Here is a 22,311-nt window from a genome sequence, read left to right as displayed (position 1 = left end):
CAAGTAACCTAGCAGGCCTGCGAGGCCCCAGGTATGCGTTCTGGGGTTAAGGGGCAGCCACTTCTCAGACTGCAAGCTTCTTCCTGTTCTGCTTGTTCCCTGCTGTACCGTGTCGGCCCCTCTCTACTTCTGATCGACACTGCGGGGAGAGAGAGTTGTTTTGGGTCTACAGAGGATGTATGGCATTATACATAGTAGGTAATGCTATACATCCTCTGTCCTCTTTATGGAAGCAGGGGGCCCTCTTTGTGGAATGGGGTTCTGGGCAATTTCCAATTTTCACCCCCACCCTATTCGTAACACCGTCAATGCTTTCCTGGGATGAGCAAGAGTTGTAAAGAAAAGTTAAACCAATAGACTCCTAAAGGGAATTATTTAGATGTTTCTGTAAATAAAATCACGCTTTTTTTTTAGAAAACTTACTTTCAGACAGTTTTATAGTATAATTCTTCTTAATTTTTCAGTGCAAATTTAATGTAATTTTTCATTTTGCCTGAGATGGCACAAATTCTAAGTGATCGCTGAGAATCCTATTAATTGGAAATATAATAATAATATATTATATATTATAATATATTATATAATATATAATATATAATATACTATATATATATATATATATTTTATATATATATATATATATATATATATATATAAAAATATATATATATATAAAAATATATATCTATATCTATATATATATATATATATATCTATATACATATATATATAAATATATATATAATATATTATAATATATTATATATATATATATATATAATATATTATTATATTATAATATTATAATGTATTATATATAATATAATAGTTTATCATCAGAGGATCAGTTAAACAATTGGAAAATTCCAACTTCATTAATATGAACCTTACAGTTATAATTATTATATAGTCAGGAATAACAATGGAGAGCAAACACATTGATAAAGCGTCTCCGAGAATGATCTATGCACCCAATTATATTATAGCACCTATGGAATTCCGCAGTTTGCGTTTCACACTATACATATATTCCGTAATGACTTTCCTTTGTAACGTCCTTTGCTTAAAAAAAGTAATGACCTCCCTTTAATTTTAACAAATGTAACATTTCCCGATGAACAAAGCAGTGACATTTTTCATGGACATTTGCACAATGACTATCAAAGGGTACATTTGTTACAAAGGCAGAGATTAATAAGGCTGCAAGCCGTGGAAAGATTCTGTTTGGAAAACAAATCTAGAAGAGTAAGATAAATTCACCATGTCGAAAAGTCTACGGGGACAAAACAAGTTGTAGATGTGATAATCTATTTAAACTGTGAAATGCTCAAGACGCAGAAGAAAGAACACTGAATACACCGCAAAATCACCAGAAAAGGTGAAGAATGAGGAAGAAATGCAAAGGAGGAAAAGGAGAAATAGACACTTACCATTGCCTGCGGCCAGAAAGGCAAACTTCAGATCATGACTCTTCTGGAACAAGGTTTTCATTGATGATATTATAAGGATCCTCCAGCTAATTGTAATTATTTGACAGATGACATTAGTCTCATGCAGAGTAATGTACAGTCCCATTCGTACTTAATTAATATCGACATATATAAGAGAAGGGCCCACAAAAGCTTAAATAAATTAGAGCCCTTTTCATGGCCTTGTTATACCACCACAGTTTTAAAGGAGTTGGCCTGGCCAGGGGCGCGAGTCTGCGCAGTCCCCTTTTGCAGCGCGCAGTGGGTGTGCTCTCAGGATTCTCCTTGAGTAGTCGGGTGTGTGACCACAAGTATGCGATTTGCATATAAGCGGTCACATGCCAAATAGTTGTGCACAACCTCACTCATACAAGTCAATTGAGCAAGGACAGAGCTAGTCTAGTTGGTTTTTGTCCTAAGGTATGCAAGTTGCTTATGTCATGATACGGTTTGCACTCTGCTGTGGCAGAGCTGTATCAGTCACCTGATCATTTTGTCGGCATTCCCAGAGGGAGGAGCTTATCCTTCCATGCCTCGTTCCCAGGAGCTCACCACATTATCAGGATGTCCCCTCCATCATCATGCTGCCAGTTATTGATCTCCTCTGCAGAGTGCTCGGCTGATTCCTTTAAGTGCTCTAGATTCTGTGCATTACCTCCCCCGACCCTTCCTGACCTTCATTCTGCCTGACCTCCCTGTTTCCTATCTCCTCTGTTTTGTCCTACCTTCCGTGAATTTCTCCTGCTCATTGTCCCGTCCCTGTGCCCCCTCCTTCGGCTTGTTCTCCCTGTTACCGACCTCTAGCTTGTCCTGGACACTGACTCTTCCTCCTCCCTTGTACTGTGCTCCCTCTCTCGGCTCCGACCCGGTTAGTACCACTCCTCTTAGAAACCTTTCTGTTACCTAACACGCCGTGTGCCTGGGCTCCCTCTAGTGGCTGTTTTTATTACAGACAGCTCAGATTCCATTTTTGTGGGGGATCTCATTACACACACTGTGTGCTGACTCCCCCTAGGGGTGACATCACAGCTTAGTTGCTTTTACACGACTGCTCGTGGCACTGGAGAATCTTGACAGCATGCACATTGCCACATAGAGTAACTAAATATTTGCGCCCCAAGTCTGAACAACCCCTCTAAAGCGGGCTTTACATGCAACGACATCACTAACGAGATGTCGTTGGGGTCACGGAATTCATGACGCACATCCGGCCTCGTTAGCGACGTTGTTGCGTGTGAAACGCAGGAACGACCGTTAACGATCAATATTACTTACCTAATTGTTGATCGTTGACACGTCGTTCCTTTCCCGAATATCGTTGCTGGTGCAGGACGCAGGTTGTTCATCGTTCCTGCGGCAGCACACATCGCTACGTGCGACACCGCAGGAACGAGGAACATCACCGTACCTGCGGCCGCCGGCAATGAGGAAGGAAGGAGGTGGGCGGGATGTTCGGCTGCTCATCTCAGCCCCTCAGCTTCTATTGGGCGGCCGCTTAGTGACGCCGCTGTGACGCCGAATGAACTGCCCCCTTAGAAAGGAGGCGGTTTGCCGGCCACAGCAACGTCGCTAGGCAGGTTAATGTGTGACAGGTCCTAGCGATGTTGTGCGCCACGGGCAGCGATTTGCCCGTGACACACAACCGACGGGGGCGGGTGCTTTCACCAGCAACATCGCTAGCGATGTCGCTGCGTGTAAAGCCCGATTAACCCTATCCACCAGGGAGTCCGGGTGTCACCATGCTAATGTCATAATTTCTGTAGATTTAGTATAGTTTTGCACCCATGGTGACTGTGTAAGAGTGTGGAAAGAGAAGAAACTCCTTCCTTAAGATCTCATAGTGCTATATGTGTTAACAGACAGCCAGAAATGCAGAGGCAAAGAGTTTTTGAGAGTAAGAAGAGCATAATTTCCTGATTACAGTTAGCAGCAAGTAGTGCACTGAAGAGAGTGATGCCAGTCACAAGGAGTGTGACAGATGACGCCACAAATTGGGTGGGTGTGCAAGGAAGAAGAAGCAAGCTCTGTAATAAAAGTGGATAAGGTGGCGATGTGCATCTTAATATGACCAGAACATTGGGAATACTAGAAAGTGGAATAGACAGAAGGAAAGCCGAGAGTATGTATATATCAGCGCATTACACTAGTCATCAAAGTGTAAAAATGTCATATAGTGAAACTAAGTAAGATAAAGTAAAAAATGTTCAATAAGATTTATAAAAATGTAAAAGAAAAGAGGAAAAAAAATCAAGTAAAAATCTTTCGCCATTAAAAATGCAGATTCTGCCTAAAATAAAAAAAACACAAGATAACAATATCTATATATAATTACTATTACCACATCTGGAACTGTGAAGGTAGCTTGGACTATAGATTGGTTGTTCAAATGTAATAAGATTATCTGTGTATGTAAATAATCAAAATATAGATGAAGTTGCATAATTATTTGTGTGTCTATATCACAATCGCACAGACGCCATATTATGATTCTAAGCTGTATGGCCAAGAAAGAGTTAACCAAGGACAAATGTACAAATAATGAACAGAGAAGGTATTCATGATGAGTAAAAGCGTTATCAGTGGTTTCACACAAAGAAGGAATGAATCTGTGGGATGAAATGTGGGTTCCTACACTCCCCAACGCTCCCTATGTGGCTTCGATGTATGAGAAAAAAACTGATTTTCATCCTTTTGTACATGTCTGAAGGTTGAAATGTTATACTAAAATCTGAGCTATAGAATACACGAGTTCAGACGCAAGCCTGGGCTCAATCAGAGAACATGTCCTGTGTTCATTGATTATTGAGTCTCATATCTGCGCAGATACCTAATTTGGCCCCGTGCCTCTGATGCCCTGAACAAAGACTCCATTAGCAGTCTTGCCCAAATTTCTCCCTTGATAGAACAACCTGATGTATAAATGTGTCGCATTGTTTATCTTCATCTTTAGATGAATTCCTTGGGCAGAATAGTTTTCAATATAGTGTCACTTGTGAGTAGATTTAAGATTTTGTCATCTCAGGGGCTCTGCAAATGGTGCCCGAAATCTATTCAGTCTCATCTGGTTTACAGAAGAAACTAGTGCATGCGGAGATTTCTTTCACACGCAGAACTGGTCAGTGAAAAAAAATTGCTCGTCTGCCCTGCTCTGTTGAATAACATTGGTCCAAGTGCCGTCCATTTTTTTTTAAATGACAGCACTCGGACTAAAAATACAGTTGTGTGAATGACCCTTTAAGAGTATAAAATTCGAAAAATTCAAAGATTGAAAAGAGTTAATTTTTCTAATTTTGTTAAAAAATGTTAACAAATCATGATTATCTAAATTTACCGCTACTATAAAGTACCATGTGTCACAAAAAAACAAATGTTAGAATTACTGAGATATATGGAAGCATTCCAAAGTTATTGCCATATAAAGGGTCATCATGGTACAATTGAAAAATGGGACTTGATCACGAACGTCAAATCTTGTTGCATCAGTAAGGGTTTGAAGGATATGGACACTTTCGAATAATTTTTCCTTTTGTCTTAAATATTTATAGTTTGTGCTAAAAACTATTTTTGTAATTGGGTTTCCTTAAAGAGAACCAACCACCAGGATTTTCATATATAAACTAAAGCCAGTGCTATACTGGTGCTATCATGCTGATTCTATACATACCTTTAGTTGTGAGATCGGATGTATACTTTCTGAAATACAGGCAAGTAAAATATGTGAAATGCACAAAGAGGTGCCACGGAATATCTAATAGGTGGGTTGGGTTTTGCTAGTTATTCCTGCCCCTGTCTGCTGCCTGTCTCTGTTATTCCTGGGGGAGGAAGGACTGGGAGAAGGAAGGACAGGCAGCAGACAGGGGCAGGAATAACTAGCAAAACCCAACACACCTATTAGATATTCTGTAGCTGCTATCAATCAATTAACAACACATTTCACAAACTTTACTTGCCTGTATTTCAGAAAGTATACATCCGATCTCACAACTAAAGGCATGTATAGAATCAGCATGATAGCGCCAGTATAGCACTGGTTTGTTATATATGAAAATCCTGGTGGTTGGTCCTCTTTAAAAATGTTGCACCTTTTGACTTTTTCAGGCTCCATCTTTCCCAGGATCAGCTTGTTCTGATGAGAATTTTTGACTCTCTTCTCTGTCTTTTTCCGAGCTTCTATGTGCTTATTCAGAACCACAACAAAGTTGATCATAAATCATATAGGAGCTCAGAAAAAGACAGATAAAGTTACATATTCCAGCTTATTGACAGACTCTTAAAGGCTACTTTACACGCTGCGATATCGGTCCCGATATCGCTAGCGTGGGTACCCGCCCCCATCTGTTGTGCGACACGGGCAAATCGCTGCCCGTGCCGCACAACATCGCGCAGACCCGTCACACATACTTACCTACCCGGCGACGTTGATTTGACCGGCAAACCGCCTTCTTTCTAAGGGGGCAGTCCGTGCGGCGTCACAGCGACGTCACTGAGCGGCCGCCCAATAGAAGCGGAGGGGCGGAGATGAGTGGCCGGAACATCCCGCCAACCTCCTTCCTTCCTCATAGCGGCCGGGAGGCAGGTAAGGAGAGGTTCCTTGTTTCTGCGGCGTCACACATAGCGATGTGTGCTGCCGCAGGAGCGACGAACTACATCGTTACTGTTGCAGTAACGATAATCGAGAATGGACCCCCATGTCACCGATGAGCGATTTTGCACGTTTTTGCAACGGTGCAAAATCGCTCATCGGTGTCACACGCAGCAACATCGCTAATGCGGCCGGATGTGCGTCACCAAACCGTGACCCCAACGACTCCGCATTAGCGATGTCGCAGCGTGTAAAGCCCTCTTAAGGCCCTGTTACACGCAACGACATCGCTAACGAGATATCGCTGGGGTCACGGAATTCGTGACACACATCCGGCCGCGACGTCGTTGCATGTGACACTTACGAGCGACCGCTAACGATCCAAAATACTCACCAAATTGTTAATTGTTGACAAGTCGTTCATTTTCCAAATATCGCTCCTCATTCTGGACGCAGGTTGTTCGTCGTTCCTGAGGCAGCACACACCTCTACGTGTGATACCCCAGGAACGACGAACAACAGCGTTCCTGTGTCCTCCAGCAACGAGGTGGAAGTGTCGATAATGGGGCTGCTCTCCGCCCCTCCGCTTCTATTGGTGGGCCGCTGTGTGACGTTCCTAAGGTATGTGCGTGTGACGCACACTACCGATATTGTCCGCCATGGGCAGCGATTTGCCTGTGACGCACAAATGATGGGGGCGGGTGCAATCGCTAGCGATGTCGCTGCGTGTAAAGCAGCCTGTAGTTAACACATTCTGCAACCTGCATGGAAATTAAGAACTCGAAAAAGCCAAATTGTGCAAAATTTTTAACAAAATTCATTTTCAGCCCAATCAAATTTTGCTACATTACTTTTTACTCTGATGATTGGACTTCTTATTATCTAGCTCCAATCTTTTTTACGATACTGATTCATGTAGTAAAAGTTCCAAACATGTAAAGAAGTAATAATAATTTTATACCTAAGCCTACTTTTTTATTTCCCAGGTGTGATGGGGGAATATGAACCGAAAATTGAGGTCCACTTTCCCAACACTTTTACTGCGGCTAAGGGAACGACTGTTAGAATGGAGTGTTTCGCACTTGGCAAGTAAGTACGCAATTCCGTAAATGAGTTGCAATAATTTATTAGTGTGTGTTAAAATTAATTTGTGTTTGGTCATCTAGCAGTAATTTTTATTTATTCCCGGATTTCGGCTGGTCTCCGGGGTACAGTGAACTGACAATGTATTATGTGTGGTAAGTGTTATAACCCTTATGAGTCACGCGTTCTATTTACATGCCTTTACTTTTGAAAACATTCATTATCTGTTCTGTAAATGTACAAAGTGTTTTATGCCGCTCTTTGTCAACATTACGGATTGTTATATCGGTGCTGCGCCACGGTAAACTGGATATAAACTAAGATTCATGGTTGGTAGATATGTATTTACTGTATATTTGGAAAAACAAGCAGGATTTTTATCACTTGATGGACTGTTTGTCTAGTTCAGAATTTACAAAGCTCCCATCACCGCGTAGCTGCCATTTCGGGTACTGAGTAGAGATGAGCAAATACATTTGAGTGGAATTGTCTTATACATGAATTTTTATAAAATCCATATTCACCAAAATACTGATTTTTAGTAATTCGCTTCCGCGCGGACTTCACAAATTGGCGGCCGCTGGATGCCATTTTCTGAACTGTAAAATGAGGGAAACAAAAATATCTTTATACTCACCTTACCACTCAACTTTCCAACCCCTCAGCTCCTCACCGTCACCCATCAGGTCCTTGTCGCATCTTCCCATCTCCACCACTCGCACTGGTCTTCTTACAGTGAGTAAGGGCGGTATTGCACATGCTCACGGCGCATGCTGGGACGAACGTTTTAGCCGTTTGCACGCTTGCACAGACAGAACCCTTCTGAGCCTCATTAAAGCTAGAAGTCAAAGTTCACTGTGGGAGACCTGGGGATTTGAGTTCGAGCGGCAAGGATCAGAACATGCAACAAGGATCAGATGGGTGAAAGTTGAGTAAAAGAATTTTAGTTTTATTTTTTTACATATTAAGTTTATTATGCTCTGGGGTCTGTAGAGAGGCCCCAGAGTATAATAAGTGACATTAAAGAAGATCGCCACTACTTTTACATTGATGGTCTATCCTTAAAGAAGTTGTCCACTTACCAAAACTGATTTTTTTTTTCTCATAAATCTTGCTATTAGGTGCCTCTCCACACATCTATTATGCTAATCAGCAATATTACCTTTTATCATGCTGTAGCAGCACATCCTCATTGCTGGCTCCAGCTCTGATGGGGTTAATCTCTGTCCTGACTTCCTGGGTTCAGTTCCTACAACTTCCATGATTCTTTGCATGGGCTGTATGACTGTATCTAACACACCCACTCAGATCTCCACCCAAAGACTCCTCCCTGCCGTCTTCCCTGTGTGGAAGCACTGAGAGAAATCACAACAGAGACACTAGAAGCTCCCAGCTCTGCAGAACCAGGGGAAGAAAGCGTCTATGTTCTGCTTGTTCTGATATAGTTCATTGTGTGTGTGTGTGTGTGTGTGTGTGTGTGTGTGTGTGTGTGTGTGTGTGTACAAAAATTATGATTAGCCAGCGCAACATGTGAAAAAAATAAGAATTTGGGGAAAAAAATTGATTGGGTCATGAGATTGCTTTTTCTTCTCTTGCCTAGTCTCTGTGTGTCGTCCGTATCATCCGTGTGGCATGCATTTTGCAGGCTACTTTCACATCAGTGTTTTTTTGCCTGTAGGAAAAAAAACACAAACCGCATATGACCGGATCCTGTGGATCGAATGTGCAACGCATAAAACCGCAATTGTTATTTTACCGGATTCTTCTGGATGCAGCAGGACACAGAATTTATTGGCTGGCACTGGAGTAATGTGAATAGTCTATAATTAAAATTTGTCATTCTTACAGCAAACGATGGGTTATGCAATAGGTCTCCAGCTTAATATGAATAGTCTATAATAAAAATTTCTAACGCTTACAGCAAACGATGTGTTATCCAATTGATGCACACACAAGGTCTCTGGGGAAGGGTTACCGGTCACCAGGCCAGTTTGGGATGTCACAGCGGCCTGGCCCGGTTTCATGACCCCGTCGGTGTCAATAAAAATGGGGATGGGGATGTGTAGTTTGTCTTCGTGACACCACCTGTGGTGTGCGGCCAGTATTAGCCACGCTGTGGGGATTCTTCTCAGGGGTGGATGATAATGTAGCTCAAATGGAACATCTCTCCACAGGCAGAGCTCAGGCCCCAGGGAGGATGTTGAGAGTAGTAGTCACCTACGGTGCAGGGGCGCAATGGTGAGGGTGCCGGTAATGATGGGACGACACGGAGGGCACAGTTCAAGTTCTGTTTACTCACTGAAGTCACTCTGCCCTTGGAGTGCCATGTCCTGCTGTGATAGGCCTCAGACGATCCCGGATACTTTGGAGGTCAAGGCTGGTGTTTCTTCCTGTATGTCTCCTTTTCACGGTTTCCCTCCACCCCAATCCTGTGCGGTGGAACGGGTCCTGGGTGCCTGCTGCACTCCCCGTGAACCCTGGAATCCCCCTTCTGCTTAAGAACCCGGGTTGAGCCTCAAGCTCCAGACCACGGGCCCCTTGCTATTCTTGTCTTTGCTTCCTCGTCCGTTCCTGAGTTCATTCTGGCGTGAACGCTACCAGAAGCTAACGCCTCTGTGTGTCAGTCCTGCTGATTGCTGCGCCTGGAGCTAACTGCTGTGTGAGATGGCTCCTAACTTCCCCAATCAGTGCCCCACCCCCTGGGTTGCTGAACTAGTGGGCAAGAGGTCCCATACCTCTTGATGGCCACCCCAGCATCTACCCTAGCCCAGTGAAAGATCTCCTGTGTTATGTGTTGAATTAGTGTGTTGGTGGTTTACCGGTGATGACCTCCTCCGTATCCGAGATGAATACTGCACCTAGGGTGAGGTGCAGTACCCTGTGGCACCTGAAGCCGCAAGGGCGCCACACAAAAGGTTTGAGAAGCAGAGAAGCCCACCAGGCAAGTATCAAAATCCAACATGGCGCATAAAACTTGGATGATGACTACCATAAGGGAAGAACTTATAGATTGATCCTGAAGTCAAGATAGATGTATAACACCAGGGTCTTTTTCTCATGTGAATTTAATATTTTTTTTTGTATTGATGTTAGGCAGGTGTCCTCCATAATTTCCTCCCTTGTGCCTACAGATCCATAATCTGACATTGATGCAGAACATCACATTTAAACTTTAGAGCCTTTTACTCATAAGAGAAAATACTAAGGGAGCTGAGCTATATTGCAACGATTACTGTCAACGATTGTATCTAACAATTTTGGAAATTCTCTAAGCTACAAGAGCAGCTCATTAATAATCTATGAGACCATAATCCCGAGCAGTCATCACAATCAAGCCTGTAGTTAAATTCTTGCATTAATGTGAGACTGAAAATCATGTTAAACCACTTCATCTTATGTAGGAACCTATGTAAGTAGAATAAAGCGCAGGATATATGTCCGACTTTCTGAAGGCTCCTACAAATTCTGGGCATCGGCTAATAATTATTTCATAATGCTCCGAGTCTCTGGAGCTAAGAGTGAAAATATAGCTTTAGACATGAGCGCAGTTCTGATCACAGAGAACATTTCGCTCTATTTGATTCCGAAGGAAAAGAGCAATACTTCACTTGCCGTCCCTCCCGCATCGAGGTGTTAATAAATGATAACGTTGCTCCGTCTAGATACTTGGCACCTTGTTCTCTTCTGTAATTGACACCTTTCTGCTCAAGAAATTATTTATCGCTATAGTTTGCAAATTCATTTGATATAAATTAGCCTCTACCGTTCCGAACAAAACAATTGACCTCTAGAGATATCACAGATGTATTGGAGTGGTTGTGGGGGCAGATTGGCAATTCCCGCTGTGGTACTGCAAATTCTAAAAATATTCCTCCAATTCAACATTATAGCAGTTTTTACTAATGAAGAGTAAATTGGATCTTTCTATCCGAAGATCTCCATTGAAAAAGTGAAGCAAAAGTCTTAAAGTAAAGTGCTAGAAACTGAGGAATACTTCAGGCGTGTTGGTTAGACCGGATGGCATCACCAGATTTTTTAAGTGCCCCTCTGGCGTATTAAACACCTTTTTCCACTTATCCGCCTCTCTGACCCAGTTCAGATTAGAGCCCCTCTAAAGTGAAGATTAGAGAACTATTTAGCACCGGCAATCTGATCAAATAGGTCAGGAGTGAGTGGCAGGGTATTCAGATCACGAACCGTTATCTGGTTCACAAAGTCCAGGCATGGCCACAGTCCACCATCCTTCTTAACACAGAAGAAACCAGTAGCCACTGGAGATGAGGATGGCCTAATATGCCCTTTAGCCAAACTCTCTATTATATACTCCGTGAGAGCTAATCTCTCAGGGCCAGACAAGTCTAAACTTGGACAGAACGCACTGCGAAGACGATGATCAAGGGATCGAAAGCCTTGAGGATGAAGTAAAAAAAATTGTTTAAAAGAACAGAGAGTCCTCAGTGGTTGATACCTTTTAATGGCTAACTGAAAAGATGGTAATAATTGCAAGCTTTCGAGACTACTCAGGTCTCTTCATCAGGCATGGTATAACACAAAATCTGAAGAGTCACGTATTTATACACAACAGGACTTAGAATAGTGCAGTAAAAAAAAAAAAAAAAAAAAAAAAAAAAAAAAAAAAAAAAAAAAAAAAAAAAAAAAAAAAAATACACAACAGGACTTAGAATAGTGCAGTAAAAAAAAAAAAAAAAAAAAAAAAAAAAAAAAAAAAAAAAAAAAAAAAAAAAAAAAATACACGGTACAAAGATATATTTTACTTGAGGATGAAGAAAATTCTCAAGTTTTTGTGAGATTTTCCTTTATCGGAGTACACTGTACAGAACAGAGGAAGTTCTAAAGCAAAGATCCCAATATACCCACCTTTAAAGAGGTTTATTGAACAGAGATAACACCATTTAGAATTCTGCTATGGGGGTGAACTGATTGCTCCTGGCCTCTTCCAGGTGGACCTACAGCAACCCACCCATATATTACATTTCAGAGTGGCTCGCTATTCTGGCTCATAAGGGAAATCCGTAGCACAGGGGTGTCAAACTGATTTTCACTGAAAGCCACATCAGCATAATGGTTGCCTTCAAAGGGACACTTTCGTAAGCGCTGATGCACACATCTATGAAACACGGTACGAGCACAAATTACAATGCACAGATTCACTGTGGGTCTCCCGATCTGAGCTTGATAGTTTGATATATTTCGATGAGGCTGTCACACTCTGGAGCTGTCCCTGGATGGTAGGGCTGAGAGCACTATCCCTAGGAAGTAGGGCTGAGAGCACTATCATTGGGTAGTAGGGCTGAGAACACTATCCCTGGGTAGTAGGGCTGAGAGCACTATCCCTGGGTAGTAGGGCTGAGAGCACTATCCCTAGGTAGTAAGGCTGAGAGCACTATCCCTGGGTAGTAGGGCTGAGAGCACTATCCCTGGGTAGTAGGGCTGAGAGCACTATCCCTAGGTAGCAGGGCTGAGAGCACTATCCCTGGGTAGTAGGGCTGAGAGCACTATCCCTGGGTAGTAGGGCTGAGAGCACTATCCCTGGGTAGTAGGGCTGAGAGCACTATCCCTAGGTAGTAGGGCTGAGAGCACTATCCCTAGGTAGTAGGGCTGAGAGCACTATCCCTAGGTAGTAGGGCTGAGAGCACTATCCCTGGGTAGTAGGGCTGAGAACACTATCCCTGGGTAGTAGGGCTGAGAGCACTATCCCTGGGTAGTAGGGCTGAGAGCACTATCCCTAGGTAGTAGGGCTGAGAGCACTATCCCTGGGTAGTAGGGCTGAGAGCACTATCCCTGGGTAGTAGAGCTGAGAGCACTATCCCTGGGTAGTAGGGCTGAGAGCACTATCCCTGGGTAGTAGGGCTGAGAGCACTATCCCTGGGTAGTAGGGCTGAGAGCACTATCCCTGAGTAGTAGGGCTGAGAGCACTATCCCTGGGTAGTAGGGCTGAGAGCACTATCCCTGGGTAGTAAGGCTAAGAAAGTTTTTCCTAGGTAGCAGGTTTAAGAGAGCTGTTCCTGTGTACTAGGGTTAAGAACGCTGGCCCTTGGTAATAGGACTAAGAACACTGTCCCTGGGTTGTAGGGCTAAGAGTGCTGTCCCTGGGTTGTAGGGCTAAGAGCGCTGTCCCTGGATTGTAGGGCTAAGAGTGCTGCCCCTGGGGTGTAGGGCTAATAGCGCAGTCCCTGGGTTGTGGTGCTCAGAGCGCTGTCCCTGGGTTGTAGGGCTAAGGGTGCTGTCCCTGGGTAGGTGGGGCTAAGGGCGCTGTCCCTGGTTGTAGGGCTAAAGGTGCTGTCCCTGGGTTGTAGGGCTAAGGGCGCTGTCCCTGGGTTGTAGGGCTAAGGGCGCTGTCCCTCAGTTGTAGGGCTAAGGGTGCTGTCCCTGAGTTGTAGGGCTAAGGGTGCTGTCCCTGGGTTGTAGGGCTAAGGGCGCTGTCCCTGGGTTGTAGGGCTAAGGGCGCTGTCCCTCAGTTGTAGGGCTAAGGGCACTGTCCCTGGGTTGTAGGGTTAAGGGCGCTGTCCATGGGTTGTAGGGCTAAAGGCGCTGTCCCTGGGTTGTAAGGCTAAGAGCACTGTCCCTGGGTAATGGAACTAAGAGCGCTGTCCCATGTAGTAGGGCTAAGAGCACTGTCCCTGGATAGTAGGGATAAAAGGTGGGTGACTGCAGTCACTGTGTGCCCTTTTGTGCTGGCTGACTGGGTTCACTCAGTTACAAAGATGGCACCAGCTCCTTGTGCTGGCTCAGTCCACCCCCTCTGCTAAGCATTGGCTATGTTGACATATAACACAGTGAGTACTTAGCTAGCCAAATCCAGCGGGTCTGTCTGAAACTCATTTTAGGAAATTCACTCATCTCTAATTACAATGCACCAATCATTCACTTCACTAGACCACCAGAAATGGTATTAACTGCTTTCACTACCCCAGACCATCAATATGTCACCAATATCCTCTTTTATGCTCATGAACACGGATGTAACTATTAACACATTCGCTACAACAGGTCACAAGTGACGTCTTCATTTATCTTTGAACTACCCTAGACTACCAGGGACGTTATGAATTTTAATCTGTTTTACAAAATATGGTGTGAAGCAGCTCCTGAGTATGGTCTCATTTGTATATTTGCTTCGTGGTCTATGTACAGTGGGTATGAAAAGTATTCAGACCCCTTTACATTTTTCACTCTCTGTTTCATTGAAGCCATTTGGTAAACTTAAAAAAGTTCATTTTTTTTCTCATTAATGTACACTCAATGTACACAAGATGGGGTGCACCATCTTGACAGAAAACCCCCCCAGAAATGTACAAATTTTTGCAAATTTTCTAAACAAGAAAAACTGAAATATCACATGGTCATAAGTATACAGACACTCATATGTAAGTCACATGCTGTCCATTTCCTTGTGATCCTCTTTGAGATGGTTCTACTCATTCATTGGAGTCCAGCTCTCTTTAATTAAACTGATAGGACTTGATTTGGAAAGGCGCACACCTCTCTATATAAGACCTCACAGCTCACAGTGTATGTCAATAATATCAGGAAAGAGCAAAGTCCTGCACTACACATGCACACATATCACACCATGGGCTCACTCCTCAATGGGAAAACACGGTACCAGCTGTCAGATGTGGAATCCGGCTCAGTGTGCAGGTCGAAACAGGAACAGAAAGTCCCAATGGTACCAAGGAAGAAGAATACGACCGCACCAACTGTAATTTTTCATCCGGTGAATCTTTATTCCATATTAAAGGTGTGCACTGCAGGCGGGTGGAGGAGACCTGGATGCGGCCCCTCGCTGCGGACAAGTGTATGTCAGACCAAATGAGAATCATGAGGTCAAAGGGATGGCACAAGGAGCTCAGAGACAGAATTGTGGCAAGGCACAGATCTGGCCATGGTTAAAATTGAATTTCTGCAGTACTCAAATCTCCTAAGAGCACAGTGGACACCAAAATCCTTAAATGGAAGAAGTTTGGGATCACCAGAACTCTTCCTAGCCCTGTCCATCCAGCCAAACTGAGCAATTGTAGGAGAAGAGCCTTGGTGAGAGAGGTAAAGAACCCCAAGATCACTGTGAATGAGCTCCAAAGATGCAGAAGGGAGATGGGAGAAAGTTCCACAAAGTCAACTATCACTGCAGCCCATCCACCAGTCGGGCCTTTATGGTAGAGTGGCCGACGGAAGCCTCTCCTCAGTGCAAGACATATTAAAGCCGCAGAGAGTTTCCAAAGAGCACGTGAAGGACTCCCAGACCATGAGAAATAAGATTCTCTGGTCTGATGAGACGAAGATAGAACTTTTTAGTGATAATTCTAAGCGGTATGTGTGGAGAAAACCAGGCACTGCTCATCACCTGCCCAACACAATCCCAACAGTGAAACATGGTGGTGGCAGCATCATGCTATGGGAATGTTTTTCAGCTGCAGGGACAGGACGACTGGGTGCAATTGAAGGAAAGATGAATGCATCCAAGTACAGAGATATCCTGGAAGAAAACCTCTTCCAGAGTGCTATGGACCTCATACTTGGCCAAAGGTTCACCTTCCAACAAGAGAATGACCCTAAGCACACAGCTAAAATAATAAAGGAATAGCTTCAGAACAACTATGTGACCATTCTTGACTGGCCCAGCCAGAGCCCTGACCTAAACCCAATTGAGCATCTCTGGAGAGACCTGAAAATGGCTGTCCACCAACGTTCACCATCCAACCTGACGGAAGTGGAGAGGATCTGCAAGGAAGAATGGCCGAGGATCCCCAAATCCAGGGGTGAAAAACTTGTTGCATCATTCCCAAGAAGAATCATTGCTGTACTAGCTCAAAAGGAGGGTGCATCTACTCAATACTGAGCAAAGGGGCTGAATACTTATGAACATGTGATATTTCAGTTTTTCTTGTTTAAAAAATTTGCAAAAATTTCTACATTTCTGTTTTTTTCTGACAAGCTGGGGGATGGTGTGCAGAGTGTACATTAATGAGGAAAAAATGAACTTTTTTGAATTTACCAAATGGCTGCAATGAAACAAAGAGTGAACAATTTAAAGGGGTCTGAATACTTTCTGTACCCACTGTATGATACTGGCCATAACTTGTATTTTGCATGACTTCGTTCCATTTCTAGATTTAATGGGGGCCAAGGACTGTACGGCCAGTTTAACCTCATTACAATTTACATATCTTTAACCTATGTTAGTCATTAAAGTTTTTGACCTCTCAATTTATAAATGTCTATTTTTGTGGTTTATTACAAACAAAAAAAATTGTGTCCTTAAAATATTGTTATTGGCGGAGCCGAAATCACCCAGGATCGGAATAATTAGAGATCAGAAAGTTTAACGTTGCTTTGAGGAGGTGATTAATAAATGGTAGAAAAGGTTAATTAGGAATTTAGAAAAGCGGCTAATGGAGGGAATGTTCGAGACTCTGGAGAAAGTATCATGAATACTGACAGAGACGAGGATGGGACCTGCTCTATTAATCTTGGCAGCTGAAGGAATTAACGCTCCAGAGAAGCCGGTGCATTTAAATAAAGCGCTGGCCGGCACCGGAATTTGTGTGGTGCCTACAAAGAAGAAGGAAAGTCAACTTCAAATTGTGGATCTGCAAACGTTTTTGCATTATATTAAGGAAAGTTATATTTTTCCGATATGCAACTGTGTCTGGACTAGGCATTGCACCAACATAATAAGTAGCATTTATAAACCTTGATGTGGGTCTAGCGATATGTGGATGGTGATTTGTATATATTTTTGGATGGTTTGTGAACAAATTGATATGCACATATATTGATGAATAATTTAAATAAGGCAGGACACAATGAGGTTGTGCATATTGCACTTTTCTTGCAGTTTTTGGAATATATGGATATGCATTTATGTGCTTACTTTATCTACTTAATCTACGCATGCTGTACCCTCCTTGTGTCCATGTCCGGATGAAGTATGTACCGTTTGTGCATGTCTCTATGGTTGTACACCGATCCCTGTGGTGTATCTTCTCCCGTGTCGGGTTGCTGCTGCTGCGCGTGCGTGCGGGGCGGGACTTCCGGGTGTCGGCGCCCGGCGGCCTCAGTGATCCCAGTGCGCATGTCCAATGACGTCATGGAGGGAATTCCCTCTGACGTGCGCTCTGGGAGTGAGGGCCGCCGCGCGCTGACGCAATTTCCGGGACTCTCGTCCTGCGCGCATGCGCCGTCTATGCGGCGCCGTAACACGTGGAGTACCTCACCATTAATGCATGGGAATATAAAATGGGGAGTATTATGAGTGGCACATTCACCTGCCTGCACCCCGCTGAGGAAGCATTTGGCGATAACGCGCGTCCGGGAGAAAGGTTGCCCACTCACTCATTCTGGGACTGCCAGCTTATACCCTCTTCTTTTACACCATGGGTAAGTTATGAACTATTTGTCTCTATGTTAGATTAAGTGTTCCCATGGTGTGCCTCCATTACAAGCTCACTTGAGTCAGTATTTATCACTTAGGCTATGGAGTAATGATGGGTTATTGTGGCTAGTCTCCCAGATGGGTGGGTGTATTTTCAATCCACCTACCTCATTATTTGACTTTATGGAAAATACATTTTTTATATTGTATGTTTATTCTTTAATAAAATTAGATTTTATATTGGAATTAGTCTCCTCAAGTGTGTTCACACTAAGCATCCAGTCGTTTGGGAGTATATTCTATGTTACTGTCCATACAGGGGAATGTGATTATTTTCACTATGTTAAAATCATATAAATTAACTTTCCCCTTTTTGTCTATGACCTATTTGATAGTGTTCATTTCTGTGTTTTTCACAGCTTTTTCTGGTAAAGACATGGATTATAAGGCCCGAGATAGTTCGTGGCTTACCTTACTTAATGAGGTTTTTAAGGAGGATTCGTTGGGGAGTGGTGTTGAGAGCCACAAAGACCTTACAGTACATATCAAAAATTTAAAACAACTACTTCACCGTAGGACGAGAAGATGGTGGAACAAAGGGTTTTTAGAGCAATATATTACTAAGGGGTTAATCCCCCGTGGCCTGCGCATTCAGGTGTTTCCATCATTCCTGATTGATAAAGAATGGTTCAAGGATAGATGGGAGGAGTGTGCTAACCAATGCTCTGTGAAATTCATGGAACTGTTGATTAAGTTGAATGGCGAAACCTTAAATGAGATGGAGAAGGAAATTGAGTCTTTACAAGAATTAATAAGAAAGGAACTCCCAGCTGCTGAGTTACAGAAGCTGAACTCTGAATTGGAGGCGGAGTTTGTGAAATGGGAGAATGAATTAAAAACCACCAAAAGTAAGAAATTTCAGAGGGATCTTACTGATCTCCAGTTAAACCAAGTATATAGGTGGAACAAAAAGAAATTACCACAACGTGGCTTTTCTAGAACAAGGTCCTTCTCTATCTCCTCTGTAACATCTGGTGAGGAATCTGAAGCTGATGGCGCTAAGGGTGGCCCCGGAACATCTTACCGTCAGAAGTGGGACAAGCCAGGACTATCTAGAAATTATAAGGGAAAACCCTCCATCAAGCGGAAGGAAATTTCCCCGAATAGCGGCCAGGACACCAAAAGAAAACAGAATAATTTGGAGGTAATCAATTTGTCCCCTCATAACCTCTCAGACGCACAGTGTCAGGTTTTGAAATTGGGTTTAACCTTTGTCCCGAATAACACGTTTGACTACTTTACATCCGTCAAAGATCTATATTTATTTTCACGGAAAATAGTCTTGAGGAGGTTACATCAGAAACGAGATACTCCTGATGCATCTTTGTCCATGACTGAACAGGAGACATTAAGAGATCTGGAGGATTTGCTCAGGGAGCAGGACACTGACTCTCTGAGCGGGTTCCCCGGACAACTCCTTCCAAGATCAACCACATTCCCGCCTCTGTCCATTTGTCCTCAGGTGGAAATTTTCACCAAGTTGGTACTTGAGGACTTTAAGACCATCCAAAAGTTCTCTAGAAATGATAATTTAACCAAAGCTCAGAGGACGGCAATTAAAGAACTAAAAGACATGAAAGATATTGTGATCAAAAGTGCCGATAAGGGCGGGAATGTGGTTGTCTGGCCGACCATTAAATATGAACGTGAGGCATTCTGGCAATTAAACGATAAAAACACATACCTGAGACTGGACAGTAATCCAACTCTTGCCTTTAATATCGAACTGCAGGAGATACTTGATCGAGCATGCCGTGACGGAGTTATCCCCAAAAAGGTTATGGATGGCTTAATTGTCAAGCACCCCAAGACCCCAACATTCTACCTGTTGCCTAAAGTTCATAAAGATGCCACCAATCCCCCTGGGCGTCCTATCGTCTCGGGGATTGGTGGCATCTGTGACCCCATATGTAAGTTCGTGGATCATTATCTGAAGCCTCTGGTCCATGACCTACCATCTTATGTGAGAGATACTACCGATGTACTAACTAAAATGGAGGGCCTCCACATCGACCAAGATATGTGGATGGTGACGGCTGATGTGGAGTCCCTCTATACGTGCATTTCTCACAGGGATGGGCTAGAGGCGACCCGACTGTTCCTCGAGGGGAGCGGATGGGGTGGCGCTGTTCGTGGACTGATCACCGATCTTCTTGAATTCGCCCTGACGCACAATGTGTTTGTCTTTAAAGATAGATTTTATCTGCAAAGACGTGGCACCGCCATGGGGGCAGCATGCGCACCATCTTATGCCAATCTATTTTTAGGCATGTGGGAACGGGAACTTTTTCATGATAACATCTTATTTTCCAACCACGTTGTCCTATGGCTAAGATATATAGATGATGTGCTGTTCCTGTGGCAGGGTGCCAGGTCTGAGCTTGATGAATTCATGAATGATCTAAATAAGAACAATCTAAATATTAGACTCACACATTGTGCGCATCAGAGGCGGATGGAATTTTTGGACATACTGTTTGAAGTAGGTGAGGATGGTGTAGTGCAGACGGATATTCATAGGAAAGACACCTCCGTGAATTCTTTTCTGCACGCAACATCGGCACATACCCGGTCCACGATTAAAGCTGTCCCCACGGGACAATTCCTGAGGGCCAGAAGGGTTTGTTCCACGGATGAAAAATTCGAGGCACAGGCAGAGGATTTGAGAGAACGCTTTCTGCAAAGGGGGTATAGCAGACGTAACATCAAGAAAAGTTATTTAAGAGCCCAGCATACCCGGAGGGAGCATCTCCTCTTTAAGGCGACTCCCCGGGCGGGTCCTGAAAATGTGTTGAGGTTTATCTCCACATTTAATGGTAGATGGGAACAGATGAGGGAGTCTCTGTCCAGGCATTGGTCAGTCTTGCAGACTGATCCGTGTCTGGCGGAGATTATCCCAAAGTCACCCTTAATGACATCTCGAAGGGGGAGAAACCTTAAGGACATATTGGTGGACAGCCACTATGTAGCAAGATCAGTCAACCCCTTTACGACCTCTGGGGTTGCCACAGTGAAGGGTGGATGCTTCCCTTGCGGGGAATGTTTGGCTTGTGGGGAAAAGAACATCATTAGAGAGGTTGGATTTAATTCCGCCGACGGCAAAAAAACATTTAAAATTTCTAAACGTATCTCCTGCAGTAGCATGTATGTCATTTATTTGGCAATCTGTCCATGTCAAAAGATGTACGTGGGTCTTACGTCACGTCAGTTTCGGACGAGGATTAGGGAACACGTCCGGGACATCCGTAATTCTAAACAATGTCTGGACGTATCACTCCTCAGGACTATTCCGCGACACTTTCATATGTATCATAATTGTGATCCATCGGGACTTAAGGTTAGGGGGATAGATGTCCTGCATGGTGGCATCAGGGGAGGCGATTTAAAGAGGAAGCTGGCCCAAATGGAGTGCCGGTGGATAGTCACTCTTGGTACTATGGCCCCCATGGGGCTCAATGAGAAACTTAGTTTTTCTCCCTTCCTCTGAGCCCTCCATTGGGACTGCCTCTTTGTGACCTCTAGTTTGATGGGGACGCCCTTATGGTTCTACCTCTGTTTAAAGTAGTTTATGATATAACAACTATCATGAGAAAAAATATGGAAATGATTTATTATGACAAGGAGAAGTTATTGGTGTGCTCTCTGTACTGTGGTCTAATTTGCTCGCTTTTAATTGTGCCTGTTTTTAATTTTATGTTTTGTCATTTTAATAGTAATTTCCATATACATCTCCTCCATTTATATGATGAACACATTGGTGACGGAATTATGCGGAGATCGGTGCATAAGAAGATGCATATATGCATTTTTTCTTCATCTACAATCGTTGATCGAATCATTATGGTTGATTGGAAGTTTGGATCATATCGAACAGATGAAACATGGAGACATAGTCTTTTGATTCTATGTTATTATGTCATTTTTTGATGAGAGGTTCTCTGTTTATACATCTGAGCATTTATAAACCTTGATGTGGGTCTAGCGATATGTGGATGGTGATTTGTATATATTTTTGGATGGTTTGTGAACAAATTGATATGCACATATATTGATGAATAATTTAAATAAGGCAGGACACAATGAGGTTGTGCATATTGCACTTTTCTTGCAGTTTTTGGAATATATGGATATGCATTTATGTGCTTACTTTATCTACTTAATCTACGCATGCTGTACCCTCCTTGTGTCCATGTCCGGATGAAGTATGTACCGTTTGTGCATGTCTCTATGGTTGTACACCGATCCCTGTGGTGTATCTTCTCCCGTGTCGGGTTGCTGCTGCTGCGCGTGCGTGCGGGGCGGGACTTCCGGGTGTCGGCGCCCGGCGGATTCAGTGATCCCAGTGCGCATGTCCAATGACGTCATGGAGGGAATTCCCTCTGACGTGCGCTCTGGGAGTGAGGGCCGCCGCGCGCTGACGCAATTTCCGGGACTCTCGTCCTGCGCGCATGCGCCGTCTATGCGGCGCCGTAACACGTGGAGTACCTCACCATTAATGCATGGGAATATAAAATGGGGAGTATTATGAGTGGCACATTCACCTGCCTGCACCCCGCTGAGGAAGCATTTGGCGATAACGCGCGTCCGGGAGAAAGGTTGCCCACTCACTCATTCTGGGACTGCCAGCTTATACCCTCTTCTTTTACACCATGGGTAAGTTATGAACTATTTGTCTCTATGTTAGATTAAGTGTTCCCATGGTGTGCCTCCATTACAAGCTC

At 43.6% G+C, this 22,311-nt stretch overlaps 1 protein-coding gene across 2 annotated transcripts in view; it reads left to right on the top strand.

The window, feature by feature from the left end:
* CNTN5 (contactin 5) overlaps positions 1-22,311 on the top strand; it is a 2,293,676-nt gene that overhangs the window by 1,698,615 nt on the left and 572,750 nt on the right. For both annotated transcript variants that reach the window (XM_075337481.1, XM_075337482.1), the window contains one exon: positions 7,038-7,140. In XM_075337481.1, the coding sequence (XP_075193596.1) occupies positions 7,038-7,140 (103 nt within the window). The remainder of the gene's footprint in view (positions 1-7,037; positions 7,141-22,311) is intronic.

This window comes from Anomaloglossus baeobatrachus, chromosome 2 (assembly GCF_048569485.1).
Source record: "Anomaloglossus baeobatrachus isolate aAnoBae1 chromosome 2, aAnoBae1.hap1, whole genome shotgun sequence".
In the NCBI taxonomy this organism is placed as follows: Eukaryota; Metazoa; Chordata; class Amphibia; order Anura; family Aromobatidae; genus Anomaloglossus; species Anomaloglossus baeobatrachus.
This window is presented reverse-complemented; position numbering and strand designations above follow the sequence as displayed.